The sequence below is a fragment of the Xiphophorus couchianus genome, chromosome 10, assembly GCF_001444195.1.
Source record: "Xiphophorus couchianus chromosome 10, X_couchianus-1.0, whole genome shotgun sequence".
In the NCBI taxonomy this organism is placed as follows: domain Eukaryota; kingdom Metazoa; phylum Chordata; class Actinopteri; order Cyprinodontiformes; family Poeciliidae; genus Xiphophorus; species Xiphophorus couchianus.
This window is the reverse complement of record NC_040237.1, coordinates 17,239,001-17,257,303: the sequence shown is the minus strand read 5'-3', so window position 1 is coordinate 17,257,303 and position 18,303 is coordinate 17,239,001. Positions and strand designations below refer to the sequence as shown.

Sequence of the window (18,303 nt, the reverse complement as noted above, 5' to 3'; positions counted from 1 at the left end):
CACCAACCAACATCAGCATACACGAAACTATGAAAAAATAACCCGAAACACTTCTCCTACAAAGTTTTTCACCTTTATCGTCTATTTATTTCACTTCTTTATACACGTTGGTCCAAAAAAAAAAAAGGCACAAGCCTAAATGCAGGAATGTGGACCAGTGCCAAGGTCAGTGGAGGGCAGAGAGCGAAAAGCGAGAAGTGGCACAGAGGCACAGTTCACACACATGGTTCTGGTTAGTAGACGCCCATTATGGACAATGTGGTTTGGAAGGAACTTTACTTTTCACAGTCTGAAGGCATTTTTAAGACACTTCTACTATCCACCAAAATGTCACTTATTTTATACAGAGAGAATACAAACATCGGGAAAAACACTCGACAACAAGCGTTTTTCCTACAAACACCCAGAGAACAGTGTGTGCTATATGTTATGCACAGTCATGCGACTCTGCTTTCTTAATTTTATTAACCGATGTTTTTGACATCACGGTCTTTAGTTAGCCAGTACCGTCTGTTCAGTGGCTTTATATGAAGTTAAACTGGTAAACAGTCATGCGCTGGTTCAGTTCACGTTTGATGACAGGAAATGAGGCGAAACTTCCCTTTTGAGATAAACTCTTTTAAGAGCCTCAGTATGCAGGCAGCAGTCCTCCAGCTGTATGGATAAGCCCAGAGAAGATGGTGAAAGTCTTGAGGGAAGGGAAGGATCGGGTGCCTTTGCGTCTGGGCTTCAAGTTCACCGTTTAAAAATGGTTCCCCTTTTGTTTTTCTCATTCTTGAGTCCAAACGATCGCTGAGTGGAAAAGAGAGGGGATCCAATTGTTTTCACCCACACACAGTGATGGAAAGTGGAAAAACGAGAGTTGCACAGATTTGTAGGACGTGTTGTGGCTTCTTGTTCTCGATCAGCAAACATCCCCCCCCCTCCCTCCCTCCACCGAGATTCAAATTAAGCAGACATTTATGCCAAACAGTGCATTCAAAATTCATGTGCATTACCTCAACAATCAGGTGTGCTTTTTCTTGTCTCCATTTCAGGGTTCCTGTAACCCCAGTCCTGTCTCTCATGAGTGTATAAATGTGTGTGTGCTGTGAACAGTCCGTTGAGTTGACATTGGTGCCAGATGAAAGTGCCTGCATGGTCTCGCATACTTGCCAGTGGGGGGATGCGGGGAGCTAATTACTGGTTTGAATCAACTCTGTGGTCATAATAAATTGCTGCAGGACAAACGGAAACAGACTGAACCCAGATGCTTTGAAGGGGAATATTGCTGTGGACACATTAGAAGGAAATGATGTTTGAGAGTGGATTAGTTCACAGTCATGATGACATATGTCAGTAATTTTGTCACTCGTTCAGAAATGTTTACTTCATCCACTAGATGCATTTCCATTACAAACATGCACAAAACTTTGTCAATATTCCTGTATTGTAAAAAAAAAAAAAAGTTCTGCAATTGTTTCTGTTATGCAATTAAAGTCACATGTTGTTCATCAACAAACATGCCGCACCATCGTCCTCCCAGTACTTCCTGCTATCTTCTTCTTGGTTTGTGCCAGTGGCAACATCCAGCTGTTGATCATGTGATTTTTGTGATTAAAAAAAAAATGCTTCCATTGCTGTTTTCCGAAATGAAAAAAATTCAATATGGCCAAAAAGACCCCACCTGAACTCACTCCTTTTGATGCCTCACCCTGGATGGTGGCGCTCTTCGCACCATCTCCAAGGGCAAACCTGGTCCAATCGATCGTTTCCTTGCCCTGTATCTTATGACTGTTGGTAAGAGTCGGAACATTGACGGGCCACTAGATCATGAACTTATTTTTCTTCAGCACAGGAAATTAGCGTAACCACATACAAGACTCCAATCCTTCAGAACAAGACGGCAAAATACTTGGGACTCCTCTACTTGAAGCATGGATGGCGTAATCCCTTTCCTTGTTGAGAACAGTGGTTTCAAACTCAGAGGAACTGACTCTCATCTGAAACGTCCAAGGAATTGTCAGCTTGACACGGTGGAGGGGTTTTGGTAATCCAATGAGCATTCTTGTTAAAGGCCTTATCTTCTCATGGACTGGGTCTGAGTAAGATCAGTTCATTGGTTTTGATGAATCTCAGACCACAACCATAGATGAGGCTCCCATATGTTAAGGAGACTGGTTCACCTTAGTCCAGATAGTGGAGACCAGGTGGTTGATGCGAGGGAACACGGCCTGGGCCTATTGATTGTTGGCTGTATAATCTGGATTAATGCCAGTTCATTTTATTGTAGCTTTTCAGAAACCTCTCCAAAGTGTTTCCTTCCGCAGATTCCAGTAAATTTAAAGTTCATTAAGCTTAAGTCGTCTACCATGTTAGTTTGGGGTACACCGGACTTAACCACATTTCATACAAATACTCCAATATAAAACAAACGAAAGAAAGCAAAAAAAAAAAAGTCACATTGTATGTTGCTATCATATGAAGAAGGTATACAAAATATCTACAAAACCACATGTAGAAATTTATCGCATCAAAAAAAATACCCATTTATCTCCACCGCAAACCATCTTTACAAAACAGCACAGAAACAGAGCATAAATAGACAACAGTTTTTATACAAGGCACAGTTTTTTTTGTTTTTCTTAGTGGTTTGTGTTCCGTCTCAAAGCTGCTGTTCCTCAAACAGTATCTGAGCGTACACAGTCCCGCTCCGAGATGCTTTCGTCTCTGGGATCGGCTTCACCAGATCCAGCTCCGCATACGTCAGATTCTCCTCCACTATCCTGGGCTGGGGACGAGATGGCGGTGAGGCAAGGGCGGAGGAAAACATAATGACGGAGGAGAGGGGAGTCAGCGGTGGGATGAAGCATGACAAGAAGAAAAAAATCCATTATAAAAAAACTTAATTAGGCTAATTAAAGGGCTAAAGATGGTGTAGATTTACTAAGTGCATAACATTTTTGGGTTGGGTAAATGTGAACATGCTTGCTGCAGCTGCCACCAACCAGGAGTTCTGGGTTTAAAAGCACTTTAAAACATATATAATCAAAAAACCACATCATCACACGTTTTATGGAAAATTCTCACATTCATCTTCCACACCTTAAACTCCTTGTTGGTCTCTTTTAATAGCATGTGGACTGTGTGTGACTGAATGTTTTACACATGGATTGAACATATAAAGCTCCCCTCCAAACATGTTGGATATACAACCTAGGTTAAAAAGAATACTTAAAAACAAGATTATGAACTGAAAGCAAAAACTCACCAGAACTACTTTCCTTGGTTGAGGTTTTAATAGTTTGGGTTTGCGAGTTTTGTCTTCGATGGGGGCTGCAAGGACAAAATACAGATGAGTTCTGTGGAAAGCTGAATGTTCTGCTGTTGAAAACAACAGTGGTGGGCACACTCCCGCTAATTCACTGCTGTGCTAACAGCGACGCTAATGTTTTGTTTTGCACACTTGGCTTCCTTTAACTTTTTCAGGGTTAAATTTTGCTACGCTTGACTGTTTTTGTAAACTCTGTTACGATAACATTTGACATCTAGCTAATTTTTCATTTAGCGCTTAGCATTTTTGCTAACTTTAAAAACGCTCAACGGCTTCCCATATAATTTTCCGAGCTAAATTCTGATGTACTTCTGTGTGGAGGGCGATATATTCTTCCAGACTTGTTTCTGTTCTTGTAAAAGCACCACGTTTGCGTTCACCTTTAGCTGGTATCTCTGGCGGTTTCTCCTCCTGGTAGTCTCTGCTCCTCTTCTTTCTGTATCTCCTCTCCTTCTTAGGAAGAGCAGGAGAAACGCTGACTACGCTGGTGACCGTCTCTCCTGAGCTGAAGTGAAACCAGATTTAAACAGTGGAGTTTTAGTGTGTTTGGTTTGTTTTTTTTTTCCAGTTGGTTTTCATTCTTGACAGGAGAGGAGTTCTGAAAGAAACGGAAATGAATAATAATAAAAAAGAAAAGACTCAGGGAATCCTACCTGTTCTGAGGGCTTTTAACCAAGTGGTACTGATCTGCGAAAATATAACAGATTTAGTTTTAGCATCAGCAGGACGACAGGAAGAGAACTGGATAAATGTTATTGCCTTATTAAAAGTACCAACAACAATGTATTTCATCAAAAATGTATCTTATCGACCCGCACAAATTAAGATGTAGAAGCAAAAGCATACATGTTTTTTTTTATTTAGGTTTTTAACAAAGAAATGTATAAAAGTATGTCTAGAGGTGGAAATGTATCCTTTGCAGAATACTTCAAGCTCGGTCATGTGGGATGGAGAACATCTGCGAATATTCACTTTAGAGGCTATGAAGGATGCAGGTGGAACGTCTTTATTAACTGGGTGAATTCTGAAGGTAATTTTTTGCACTGCATTTTATCTAAGAGTACTGAAGTCAAAGGGGTTGAAAACATTTGGGAACCATGGATCCTTTTCCTTCCATTTTACGATATCTTATGTTGGTGATCACACTACATAACCCAGAAAATATGAAATAAAAAAAAAAGTGTTGCTGACCTTTTAGCCTCTGCTTCCTTTGTATGAATTGGCAGGTTATGGTCACAGTGAACATGCACATGCACAGCAGACCCACAGAGCAGATCAGCACCGCACACAAGTACACGTCTGAAACACACACACACACACACACACACACACACACACACACATATACATTGGTTCAAAAAAACATCATGTTCGTTAACTACAGGCAGAACAAAGCAAAAAACAAAAATAATGCGGAGTTATTCTAAACTGCTCCTTCAGACAGGGATATTTTCGCCTGCTCATGTTCGCCACAGACGTGGACACATCTGCTAAAAATACTACAACTCACCTTCAAACAAACTCCACAGGCTTTCTTTGGTCTCGGTGGTCGGTAGAACATGCACTGCACAGAAAGAGAGGGGAGAGAAAAGAAACACGTGAGGTCTGTAGTCATCACTGTGGCTTTTTTCTCCCTTTTTTTTTTTGCAGCTTGATTACACATACGCTTGTGCTTTAAATAGAGCTAACTGTAGGAAGACATGGAGCCAAAGCTGACCTCTTCCCTTGTGTAAAAGCATCTAAATGTTTCACATTCATGTTTGATTTCACTTTTCAGATTTCCCCCATTATGTCTGGATACGAGCATAAAAAATTGTACGCTTACCTCTGAGGTCTCAGGCTTTTCCTATTTCCCTTTGGCCGCTTGAATTCTGCCATTAGGATGCCATTTTTCCAAGATGGCTGCCATTTCTGAACTTTTGGAATAATTTATTTGAGTAAAATGTTACCCATTTAAAGACTTGGGTGATCTTTATTTCATATTTTTGACTAAAGTTGTATGAACCGAATGACTATAAAGTAATATGTAGAAAAAGCAGAGCCTAAAGCTGAAACTGAAGACTTTGCTGTTAGTGAGTCTCACAACAGTCGACAACTGGAAGGAAATGAAGATGTGTGACAGACTGTGACCGTTGTCTTAATGGCTACAGTAGCTTTGGCTTCTGCCAATTGTTTTGTGCTTAGCGGTTTTAGCATTAGTGTCCGGTAATTTCTAAATGGATTTATGGATTTATTTAGCTTCTGGTCATTTTTAAATGGATTCAACAGTTTAGCACTAGCTTCTGTTAATTTCTTTTTTCGTGTTTAGCACTAGCAGCACTAAGATTCTTGTTTAGTGAATTAGTGGTTAGCGAACCTACCTGCGCTGGTTTTGCGCCGTCTACTGTCTACTGGCAATACATGCTACGTATTTTAGTGCAAACATATTCTCCATGACATCCATGGTGGCCACCTTGAAAAATATTAAAACTATCAGTAAATGAGAATTCTATTTTTATTTTATGATGTGGATAACATTTTTTTTCTACTTTAAGTTCATTACATATGTTTCTATCATTAACCACTCGTTTTCAGCTCGTGGACACACCCATTCGTTCAATTTGGCAAAATACAGGAAGCATTTTTTTTCAGAAAGAGTGACCCATATCCAGCCCCAGACAAAAATAGTAAACAATCCATCCAGAAAAATTAGAAAACTTTTAAGAACACATTTGTGTGAATTGGTATATTTTCAGATTGGAATATTCAGATACCAGAATTGTTACATTCAGTGGTTCTGTATGTTGAGAGATCCCAATTCTTCAACAGTAGGTATGTTTATTTCATTAAAATATATATATATATTTTTTTCTTTGATTTTAGGTAAAACAGATTTAATATAAGTTTACTTCAGCATTTTTGAGAAAAACGTTGAAACCGGTGGACTTCGAGTACGTTCAACTTTCGACACATTTGGTTTAAGGCTTAAATTACTATAGCCATGAGACGGGAAACGAGAAATCAAAAATTGAAACTCAGCTATACCATTATCCTTAGTTCTATCTCGCAAATTCAGACTTTGAATATCCTCTTCAAATTCAACTCATAAATCTGCAAAAGGAAACAACATACAATCCGATGTTTGAATGTTTGTTCCACAAGAATGTCTTTCTCCTCTGTCAAACTGGCTGGCTATTATTATTGAATCTGCTAACTTCAAGTCACTCCAAGTCTTATTTACACCCTGAACAATTCAAATAAAAAGCCACTGGTGATCCTCTCATTCCCAATGTTTCCCATGCTCAAAGTGAAGTCCCCCCACTTCACACACACACACACACACACTCGCTCATTTCTCCACCCCATCCAACCACAGCAGTCTTAACATGGCGGTACTGTTGTCGAGCCAGTGGCAGGAAGCTTGTGAAGTGACACCCACTAGCACATCTCGAAATACCCACAACCACCAGCAGCTGACGACGGGCTGGCTCGCCATCTCGCCTACTGGAGACTTTCTCACAGGCCAGCTGGCAGACTAACAAACCAAACCTCGTGGCCGACACGTTACCAAGACGGCACGGCATCAGGAGGAGGACATGAGCAGGAAAAGTCCGTCTGGAGAAATATTAATGTCCTTTTCACAAGTGACATTAATGAAAGCTCACATTATCCTCCCAACCCCTATGGATTTCTTTTGTTTGTTTTTTTTTTGGTACATTTACATGTTTCAGATCATCAACAAAATTGCATTATTAAAGATAACCTCATTAAAAGAAGAAAAAAATTATTTCATTATATTAAAGAAATCCCCTTCCTATTTTATAGAGCCGCTCGAGAATATCTGAAGTCCATTTATTTTATGAATTTTATCAGTAATTGAAACACATTATGTAGATTAATTACACACAGAGATGGATATTTGAAAACCTTTAACTATGACGAGTTTCTCATTAGTTAATAAAAACATGTTTAAATTTTAGACCCATAGAAAATCTCTTTTTTAAAAACAGAAATGTGGGCTTAATGAAATGTTAATACCTGCTTAAAGGTACTACATGCTACTTAAAGTACTTCTAATCTGACAAACAAAACTCATCTGTGTCGTCATATTCTAATTTATTGAAGACGGCCGTACTAAATTTCCCAGTTCGGGACGCAGTTTGGTTTTAACGCTGTTATAGGTCGGTATGTTTACAACATGTCTTGATTCTTTTACAATTTTCAATGGTAAGCAAAATATTTTTCAAATTTTTAGAACTAGTTTGAACATACTATGCATCAAAGAGTGGCTTGCAAAGGACTGACTCTAGATTTTGTTTGAACTGGATAAAATGCTATAAAAAAAAAAGTGTCCATAAGCGATTATCCTTTAAAGAATTGAAAACAAAGACTGTCGTAATACAGTCATTCACACGCTGATGGGGGTGAGGTACGTTGTAGCCACAGCTGTCCTGCGCCAGGCTGTCAGACTCTCTGACCACCAGCTGCAGGCAGGGCGAGTTACCCAAGAACACAATGGCTAAGATAGACGGAGCGGGGATTTGAACTGAAAGCCCTCCAGTTACAGGACAAACTCCTGCCTCCCGAGCCACCGTCGCCCTTATGTGATATAGAATATTTGACAATATGAAATGTTGTCGCTTTGACGTCGTTTTAGTACACCCAATGTTTGAGTTTTTCCTGGACTCACAGTGAAAGTCCAGCTGTTGGGAACTTCCCTCTCTCCTGAGAGGGAATCCTGCCCACATGTCTGCAGCTGTGTAGCATTTAAGCTAGCTAAATGCCGTAGCAGGATTTGGACATCAGCTAACACCAGTGGTGTTAACATTAGGCTTCAAATTGTTTCAGGTAAGTAATTCAGTTAAGTGTTAAAAATGGTGATAGGGAAGATTCTTTCTTTCTCCATTGTCACAATAACTGAAAATGAAAAAATAACTTTAAGTAGCAGAGTTTATTTATAGTTGGGAATAAACCCAGTTCGTTTTGGTGTTTAATAGCTCTTAGTTCTACACATAAACATTAAGACAATGTAACTGTTGAGTACACGTGCCTGTAAAACCAAATGGGCTATTATGAAAATTTCCCACACATATTCGTTCCCATAAACCTTTAGTAGTGAGCACACTATTATGTTTCTCTCACTGATTATTTTCTCCTAAATAGCAGCTAAGCTGGTAGAAATATACATCATTCCTTCATAGCAGGTTATCACCAAACTAAATCAGGTTTACGTTTTTGCCAGTGGTTCTCCGTGACTGCAGTGCGTGTCAGAGTAATGGCCGACCTCCTGAATCTGCAGGGCTTGTGTGCCATGAAACTGTTTTCCCCTCATCTTGAAACATATCTTTTTTTCAACAAATGGCTGACAAAGCCAAAAGGCCACAGTGGAGGGATTCTTTCACGTTCTGTTTGAATACAAAAGCCAGAGTTGTGTTCAGCTGCACTCTGTGTTTTAGACTTGTGGCTCCTTTCTGTGCGCCAACACAGCCAGTAAACATCGGCACGCAGACATGAACAGGACTGCATAATGAACCTCTGTGATGGAATCGTCACTGCTCCGATCCGCTGTACTATTGATGACTGTAAATGAATGAGAAGACAAACTGTTAACAAAGCCTTTACTACTCCATCCACTTACTTCCTGTTGTCAGTTTTGATGCATGTCTTGCGTATTTATTGCTTTCCCTTCTAATTTGCGTTTTAAGATGTAAGGAAAATTTGGACCCTTGAAACTTTTTACAGGTCTGATGAGCATTTTAGGTAGTTTCACTTGTGGGGTTTTTCCTCAGAGTTTTTGGAACTTTTACCGCTATGGGATTTTAGAGCATACATAACTTGACATATGTAACATATATTTCATAACAGTTTTCCACTGAGGCCGAGGTCTTTCTTGATGCCTGGTGTTATCCTGTTTTATTTATTCCTCTGTGTTTTGGGGGCTCATGTTGCTATCAAGCAAGTGTAAAAACTTTTCTTCATTATTTTGAATTTTGCCATTTCCATCAACCTTTTCTAATGAGATACTTCAAAATGCCCATTGAAAAAAAGTGTTGATGGAAATACAACATATAAAAACTGCTTTTGTAGGGGTTACATAAAGCTACCTGAAAGGCTTGAAAACATGTGGACTATACTTTAAAGTAGCATCAAAACCAACCAGTTTAAATAACTTCTGTTAAAAGTACTAAGCAAACCAGTCGAAATTGTGGCAGAAACTTGTAGGCGGCTAACAGAAGTGCTGTCAACACTCACCAAAACATTAGTGGGAGCGTACATCTATAATTTAATGAAAAGTTTATAGGTTTATTCCTGTGTTACTAGGACAAAATGGTTGTTCCACTCTCAAACACTCAAATACATTTTTAAAAGTTCAGAATTAATAAGACATTCATGATTCTGATACTGTATCTAAAACCATAATTGTTCAAAAGAGCAGAGAAACTTGTAAAGAAATCTCTAATATCTGTTACTTATCCCACCTGGATAAGTAACAGATGTAGATGAAGGCTATTATTGAGGCCTTGAACTTCCCAGCAAACCTCCTGACCTCTTGATGAGCTGTTTATTATCGTAGTGAGCTATGTTGCTGGGGGTTCGGTGAATGTGCCTGATTGTAAAAACACCTGGCCACCTAATGTTCTCCCACCATTAGAATCCAATTAGTTTGATGTCACACACATGTATGCACGTCTAATCTCCAGTATTCTTGTGAGAGTCATCTAAAGCATGAGCTATGTTGCTGGGGGTTAAAAGCCCCAGGGGAGCTTTTAACCTGCTGAATGTCTAGCTGAGTTATATCACTGCTTTCAGTGCTTTGCATAAATAATGGGAGGAAATTTTCACCCCTGTTGTACCACAGAGGAAAAATAGATCTTTCAAACGTTGGTTTGCCAAAGTCACTGTAAGTCATCGTTTTACGATAAAGGGTTTTTTAATATTAGATTATATGCGGATGACATTGCACTTCAAAATTAACTCTGTGTGAAATCAGAATAGTATTGTATGTAATATGGACTAGCGCAACCTTACCCCAACAAAACACCGGCTCTGATCCTAAAAACCTAGCTATCAGTTTGGTGGTACTGAACTCTGGTGTGGCTTCAATGCATTTGTGAACAGCTAGCAAGCAGGAGACTGCTCCAAAAGCAGGAAGTGGACTGTGGCACAGGGCATTCTGGGTAAAAACAACCAAAACAAACGTGTGAGACCAGCGCTAGCGGGAGACATGGCTCGTGTTTTTTCTTATTTACCAAAGATAAAAGAGAAATCCTACAACCGTTAAAATCTGACACTACTTCGTTTTTGTTTGTTTTGTGAAGAAGGAAGTTGTGCTCAATGTCTTCTTCAGAGGCTGTTGGGTAAATTGTATTATTAGTATTATCAAATATTTGTTGTATCATGTAGCCTTGTAGTTACATTTAGATAATGTTAAATTATATGCTTTTACTCTTTTCCTTCTATTTTAAGTGATGTTTCTGTGTGTTAAATAAGTTTGATTCTTTCCTAAAGGCCTCCTTTGGGAGAGAGAGGTGACGGCTATTCTCAGGATTTGTTACTCTGCTGGGTTCCTTGGGAGATGGAGGTGTTAGTTGTTCCCAGCTGAGTTTCACAGTCCTGCAAAGAACTCTGCTTTGTTCTTCGTTGCTTTGAAGCTATACAACGTGTCCCATTCGACGCCGTGCCTGGAGCAAGAAGGATTTAGATTGTAGATAACATGTGTTTAGTTAGTGATTATCATTTAGCGCTGCAACTATGTGAATTGTTTTCCCCTCCACCATTTTAGAGTTGCAGCGCCCCGTGTGGCAGGGTTCCTAAAATCAATAAAACAGAGGAGCGGGAGATGTGTTTTTCAGAGCGGTTGGAGATTTGTAACTGAAAGCACATCTCTGTCTGCTCTCCTCGCGAGAAACAGAGAATCTAACTCTCTTGTCTTTCCTGTGTTTGTTTAATAGGTATTTAGACCTGACAGAGGCCTTCGTGTATTTTATTTCAGTGGATCTTGATGCAGCGCCGCCACACGGAGGGTGTGAACAGGTTCCTCAAACAGTTTGGTTTGTTTGACAGTGCAGTGTGAAAGCGAACCGCTTCATCTGAAAATGTAACAAATGTTGCAATTTTGGTCTCCAATTGAGCCGACCAGACCATCAGGTGTGAAAATAACCTGTTAGATTGGACAAACCTCTGGAAAGAATACAATTTGCTAAAAGCGTAAACTCAACCAAAGAGCTCGTACTGTTTCTACTGGCCTTGCTGAAAAATCTCTCAACATGAACAAGAAGGGGCTCAAAGTGGAGAGTGGAAATGAAGCCCACCAAATCTCCCTCCCATTTATCTGTAAGACTCCCAAAGAATGTGCAGCTCAGCGGTTTTCTAAAGGCTGTGGTTGTGTTTTCACATGACATCTACGTACGGTACTCAGCTTGGACCGGCCCACGGAGAACACAGCCTGTTCGGTTTGTTTCCTATTGACACATATTGTGCTAATGGCTCTCGTGTCTAAATTGTTGGGGTCATGAAAATATGGTGGAGTAAGCATTTTGACTATTACTCAAACCAAAATAGAGCAGTGCTTCCTTGGACTGAAATAACTTCCCACTTCCTTAACCACAGTGTGTCAGGACCCACACATAAGGCGGCTCGCCTCCGGACTGTTAAAATCAAGCTTTACCTTTTTCCCTACACCTATCTCTGTTCGCTTTTTGCATTTTGAATTTTCTTTTTATACTCCACTTTGAGAGACTCCACATTAAGGCCAATGGCTACAGCTCTTAGGGGTAATGAGCATCCTCTGTGATCCATAGCCGCCTCAGCTGAACATAACAGCTAAGATGTTCTGACTACATCGATAAAACATGTAGAGAAACTGGTAGCGGTTGAGAATGAAACACTGGTAGATGTAAAGATTTGGGATGTTTTAGATTTTAGGTTGTGAGGCATAACCCTTCATAGTGACTCAATCTCTTCAGTAACCTCAGTAGCTATAGAAAGCTTATTGAAATAGAAGTTTGCTTTGAAAAAGTCCTGCTCAGCAATAAATGTGTGTATGTCGTAGTTTTGCGAAACACGTCTTTCCACACGGCAGAAAAACCATGTCATCCTAGCGCAAAAACATTTTAGCGAAAAATGTGAGATTTTTCTAAATTGTCGTGTTTCCATTAAACTGTTTTATTTTGATAAATTCAAATCGCACAATTGTTTGGTTAATGGAAGTGCATATATGCTCAAGTAAAATTACATCTAACAACTTCACTTGGTTATAGGGACACTAATCCTCACGGTTTGTTTTATGTGTTAAATTTGTTTGATCACGAAGGAATATGATTGCAACATCAGAGAGAAACCGCAGCGAAAAAGTGTATATTTAGAGTCAAGTAGTGTTGCATAAAATAGAGTCAATGGTCCTCAAATATAAACGCCAGACTGTTGAAGAACTGCATTTTAAAAATGAGTAATTTTCTGTTAAACAGCAGTTGGAGTTTTCAGCTTTTCTGAAACCACCAAAGGTTTTGTTTAAACAACATAAAATCACAGGTACGTGTCAGTAGCTTGGAATGTGGCTTTAGAAAATAAAGCATGACTACACAATTACAGAGTAAAAAGAGGGATAGAGCATAATCTGAGGACCATTAGTCACATGTTTGAGGTGTGCCATGAGAACAACCTAGTTAATGCAGAGGCGGCACAAAAAGAAAATAAGTTATAGCTCAGTTTATTGCTTCAGGCCAAACATTACACATTGGAGCAGAATGCAGGAGACCAAATTACTAGTATTACACACCTTTGGAACATTGTTGTTCTGTTTTGTTTCAAAGACAGAACTGTGTCTGTCAAAGTCTGCTTTTTGTCTTCACCAGCATTTTATTAGTTAGAATGGTTTCAGATGAACCATTTTAATCAGCAACTGAGCTGACTAAAAATATTGATATAGTTTTTCTGGTTAATTTTTTTTGTCTTTTTTATAAGGCCTATTTAGAGTACTAGGGCCATACTAAGAAAAATAAACGTATGAGAATCAAGTCATATTATTATAATTTCCAAAGCAGCTATAGATTAGTTGGACCCAGCCAACAACAGGGAGTGATGGGACGAGAGCAGCAGTACATGGGGAGATATTTTTAATTACTTGTTTTTGTCAGAATTAAAAGTTCAGCAAAAATGTCTGAATTATAAAGACTACTGGAATTGAATGGCATAAATATTTGGTTGGCTTTGAGTGTTTTGTTTTAAGCAAGTGAAGCAAACCTACATGTTTGTTCTTGCACTTAAAAAAAGAAACATTTCTGGTCCAGTCACACCATTGGCAGTCATTTAGCAGCAGGAATAAAAGCACATGAAATCTTTTAAAAGTGTCTCTGGAATGAAAAGAGATGTAGAGCTGTGTATCATAATCAAGAATGAAAATAGACAATATGCAGCTGGATGATGCCTCTCAAGGGTAAACATGCCTAAAGAAAAGAGGAGAGGTCCAAGAGCGAAACCCTGAGGTACTCCAGGGTCCGTCTTGGTTTAGGACAAGCAATTGCTAACAACCACACTATGAAATCTGTCGTACAACTGGATGTGAAACCTTAAGATCATACCAGAAATGCCAACCCAGTGTTGCTCTCAGTAATGCTATCACTGTGCTGTGGTTTGCTCTAAAACTGAACTGGAATCTTAAAATGAGATCAATCCTTTTTAAAGACATAGAAATGAATGAAACCCTGTATATACATAGGTCTATAGTTATCAAAGGGTCCAGAGAAGTTTCTTTCAAAAGCAGCTGCAAGCACAGTTTGAAAGGAACAGAAAGACGAATTAATTACAGCTGGACCTGTGCAAACTGACAGAGCTAAAGCTTATTTTAAAACCCTTGTAAGGCAAATGTTGATAATACAGAAAACTCCTCGATTTAATTACCTCACTTAGAGTTTTCAGGAAAAAGGATTGGAAAAAGTCAAAGTAAACAGCTTCACTAGGAGGCTCTACATCACAAGTGACACATGATAAAACTTCGGAGTGAGCGAATAGCACTTTGATGGAAACACAAAGCATAAGGTTGAGGTGTAACTTGCAATTGCAAAGGGACATTGGTCCAAATGTTAGAGAAAGTTATTCTGGGTTGTCTAAAGACCCAGAACAAATTCAAACAAGTGAACCAGTTTCTTACTTTTGAAGCTCAGTGGGGATAAAAGACTGACTCAAACGCATCGTTAAAAGTGCAGAAAAATAACTTTTAAAATGTTCTGCATCATCTTAGGGCGAGAGGCCATGCCATCCATCCCACTGTGTTAAAGCCTCTCCTGCCAGTTCTTGGCAGTGAAAAACCTCAGACACTTTGCTCGTTTTCCAGGATCAGTTACTCAGCCGCAGCTTGGTGATGTGCAGGATTCCTTTTATCTCCTGGCCTGCTCCTAACTGATGACATTTCCCCTTCCCAAATGAAACGCAGAATTGTGCTTTTTCCTCTCTGGAATAACAGCTACACAAGTTACATCACCTACTTGTGGTCAGAAACTGCAGCTTCTGAAGACGCAAAAGTTGGTTTGTGAAACAAATGTCTATTAAATTTGTGAGTTCTATCTGCCACTCTTCAGGGATGTAAGACATTTGATACAGAACCATATGATTCCAATTAATTCCCAATACGAGGAAAAGAAAAATCAAGGCCCCTTACCTCTAAGCTCAGTAGCGGCGGTATAGTTGGTCGAGGCCTTCCAGCGGTCCTGGTGCTTCTTGAACTCCTGCACCCGGCACATGTAGAGTCCTCTGTCTTCCTCGGACACCTTCTGGACGAGCAGCTCGAAGATCTTCCCCTGCTTCACCACCGTCAACTTGAACTTTGGCCAGGGGAAACTCTTGGTGTAGTTCCCATAGAAGCGGGCTTTCCGCATGTTGACCCGGGCGATCAGGAGTTCGTCCTCGGGTCGATCCGCACTTGCCGGCAAGAAGGTCCATTTGACGACGGGTAGGGCTGTGTTTCGCCGTCTCTGGGAGACGACGCAGGTGAGTGTGATGTTCTGACCCTCCTGGGCAACCGTGAAGGGCGATGGAGTGATGGTGGCGTTGATAGCCAAGCAGAAATCTGAGGACGAAGTTACATCTGAGTTACATCTGAGTATATTTGGTGTCAACTTCTGCCCTAGTCTCAAGACTTTTTATGCCTTTGACTGTTCTTATACCAGGATTTTCTTGCATTTAGCTCCATGATCTCTGTCCAGTTTCCTTGCCCCTGCTGAAACAAAAAAATTGTCCCATCATTCGTCCATCACTATGTTTCTCCACAGGGATGGCGTCCTAGGTGAAATGCAGTTTTAAGCTGCGTTCACAGAGAAAGCAAATTTGACCCACATCAAAAATATTTTGATGTGGGTCAAATTTTTTTGCACATTCTTTGCCCATGTCCAAAGTTATAATCATAAACTGAAGTCTGAATGGTCCAATTCTGAATTTTTTCCCCTATAAGAAATTCCAATACATGCCTCTTCAGTATATGTTGCTAAATTGAATACGTATGCTATTGTTTTCGAAGCGTCTGCAGTCTGAACGGTCATGTCGCATTTTATCCGACTTCTACATCATTGACATGACATTATAATTCTAAACCAAATCCAGACATAAACAATGGATGAAAGTAATAATCATATAAATCATATCATATAATCAAATAAAAGAAGTCTGTGATCAAAGTGAATCACATCACAATCCCACCACTCTTTACTCCGACTACACATCCAATCAGACTTCGCTACAAAAGTTGCAGTCAATGCTCCATGAAACGCTGTTATTAGTTGTGCTTTCTTTTTATTAGCTTCCTTAGTCTTATTATTTTGTGACAATCCTGTTGGCTCCCATTTCTGGATAAACTTTAAAACAATCCATAAATGGCTCCTTCCAGTATTACTTCCATAAACAGTGCTCTGCTGTGACGTCTACGTTTTTCTTCTGTGAATGCAGGTCACTTTGGGATCTATAAATTGTTCACAAAGAAGTTTGATTGCACTCGTATTCAGTTAGCAGCATGAATGACCACGCAAAATGATACAATTTCAGGAAAAAATTGGAAATGAGCATCAAGATTTTCTGTGTGAATGTAGCCTTAGTTTGGCCACAGATTTGTCCAGACTGTGGCAAAGCGTGAAAGTGAACACTCACATTTCCATCCAATCCAACTGAGGGTTAAGCTATTTTCCAAAGGAAAACAGGCAGGAATTTAACTCTCTAGATGTACCTAGTTGGTAGAGATATACAGTATATGGAAAGATTTGCAGTTTCATAACCTCCAAATATTTTCAGGTACCATCAATAATTTACTGTCCACTTCCCAATTTTGTGCTGTTTTGTCTTTATCAGATTAAATAAAACCCCAAAATGGACACATCAGCAAATCTGGTTCCAGGACCAGATGGAACGTCGCCTTCCCTTTTCCCTCTGACGATGTGGTTATTTTTGGTACTCATGATGACAAACAGTTAGTCTCAGACAATGAGGAACAACTCTTGCTATTACGTGTTGAATGGGAATATTTACAATACGCATGCTTGTGCTGATGTAAGCAGTTCCACAAACCACACTGGGTTACAAAAGTCAGTTAGGGGGCCGTCGCGTAGTACAAGAGTAGAGCAGGTGCCCCGTAGACACAGGCTCTTAGTCCTCAATGAAGCCATTTGGGGTTCAATTCCCAACTTCAGGGTTGGGAACCTTTGCTGCATGTCTTCCTTCTACTGTTTCTGCCTTTTCCCTGTCTAAATACTGCAAATAAAGGCCATTAGTACCACCCTAGCACCCTAACACCCTAACCAGAAAGGGGATAGGAGTAATCCTAGCCACATTAGGGAGTAATCTTAACCTTAATGCTTTAAAAATAAGTCAGAAAACAATCGGTGCCTATCAGAATAACAGATGCAACCACAGAGAAATATCTTTGCTGTTTCACTTAAACCCTGAAGCTGTTTTAAATTAATGAGAAAGGAAAACCTTTTTAAACAGTCCAACAACATGAATCTTTACTCTAGAATTCCTTCTCATTTTCTGAATACGGGTCCAGTAGTCATCCCCAATTATTGGCCAAAATCCAACTCTACATCATCTCTGATTCTCTGTTTTCCTCAGTTAGTCTAAAAACCTTCACCATGTTGACTCCAGCAGAAGTTGAGGGGGAAAAAAACCCAACATTCCAAAACCAATATTCCTACCTCCACACAATGCTCGGGTTAGCAGAGCAAAGACCAGAGAGGAGATCTTCATTTTCCACAACTGCAGCCTCCATAAACTCCAAGTTAAATGCGTCTCAAGAAAATTGTCCACAGGTTTCCTCCTCCTTCTCTTCTTCTTTTTCTCTTTTTTTTTCTTCCCTTTGACTAGGAGGTGAAATATGAAACACTGGACGCTCTGTTTCCACTCAGAAACTCCTTCCTTCCCTCCCACTCTCCTCCCAGACAGTAAAAGCACATTTGTCTGCGTCGCGCACGCGGAGCAGACAAAAACAGACGTGCTGGCGTGTGTGAGAACACACACACACACACATGCGGGCAAGCTTTAGTTCTAGTCAGAGAAGTGGGAAACGTAGCTTCCTGAGCAGGAAAGGAGAGCAGGGAGGTGGCGTGTGTGTGTGTGTGTGTGTGTTTTTGAGATCGTCTGTGGGCATATTACACTTCCAGCTGTGCAGGACGGCGGGTGCAGACCTCAGTCAGAGCTGTTATTTTGGAACACACAGGCAGGAGCACGCCGGCTGGTTTTGTGTGCTAAAATATCACATATTTGACCCAATTAGTCAAAGTTTTATTAAACTCAAACCCAATGTCAGGACAACACTAAAAAAAAATAATAGTTGGATCAAACCAAATTCATGTTGGTTGTCCAGTCAAAGTCCAGATCCACATCCAACCCTGAATATGTGGCAACACGATGCTCACACATGCTTTTGCTCAACTAGCTAAGCCGTTGTAACTTTCGTTTGTGAAGTTAGTCAAAAATTAGCACCAATAATTTGGGTTATTGAGCCTGTCATAAAAACATGGGAGTTCATAGTC

At 40.0% G+C, this 18,303-nt stretch overlaps 1 protein-coding gene across 1 annotated transcript; it reads right to left on the bottom strand.

Moving 5' to 3' along the window:
* Positions 1-64: 64 nt before the first annotated feature.
* vstm4b (V-set and transmembrane domain containing 4b) lies at positions 65-17,688 on the bottom strand. The gene is made up of 8 exons (XM_028030140.1): positions 17,467-17,688; positions 14,949-15,356; positions 4,824-4,877; positions 4,505-4,612; positions 3,967-4,000; positions 3,694-3,818; positions 3,251-3,315; positions 65-2,770 (listed from the first exon to the last, which is right to left on the bottom strand). Exons 1-8 carry the CDS (start codon positions 17,516-17,518, stop codon positions 2,645-2,647), a joined length of 972 nt encoding a protein of 323 aa, XP_027885941.1. The 5' UTR covers positions 17,519-17,688; the 3' UTR covers positions 65-2,644.
* Between the last annotated feature and the right edge of the window lie 615 nt (positions 17,689-18,303).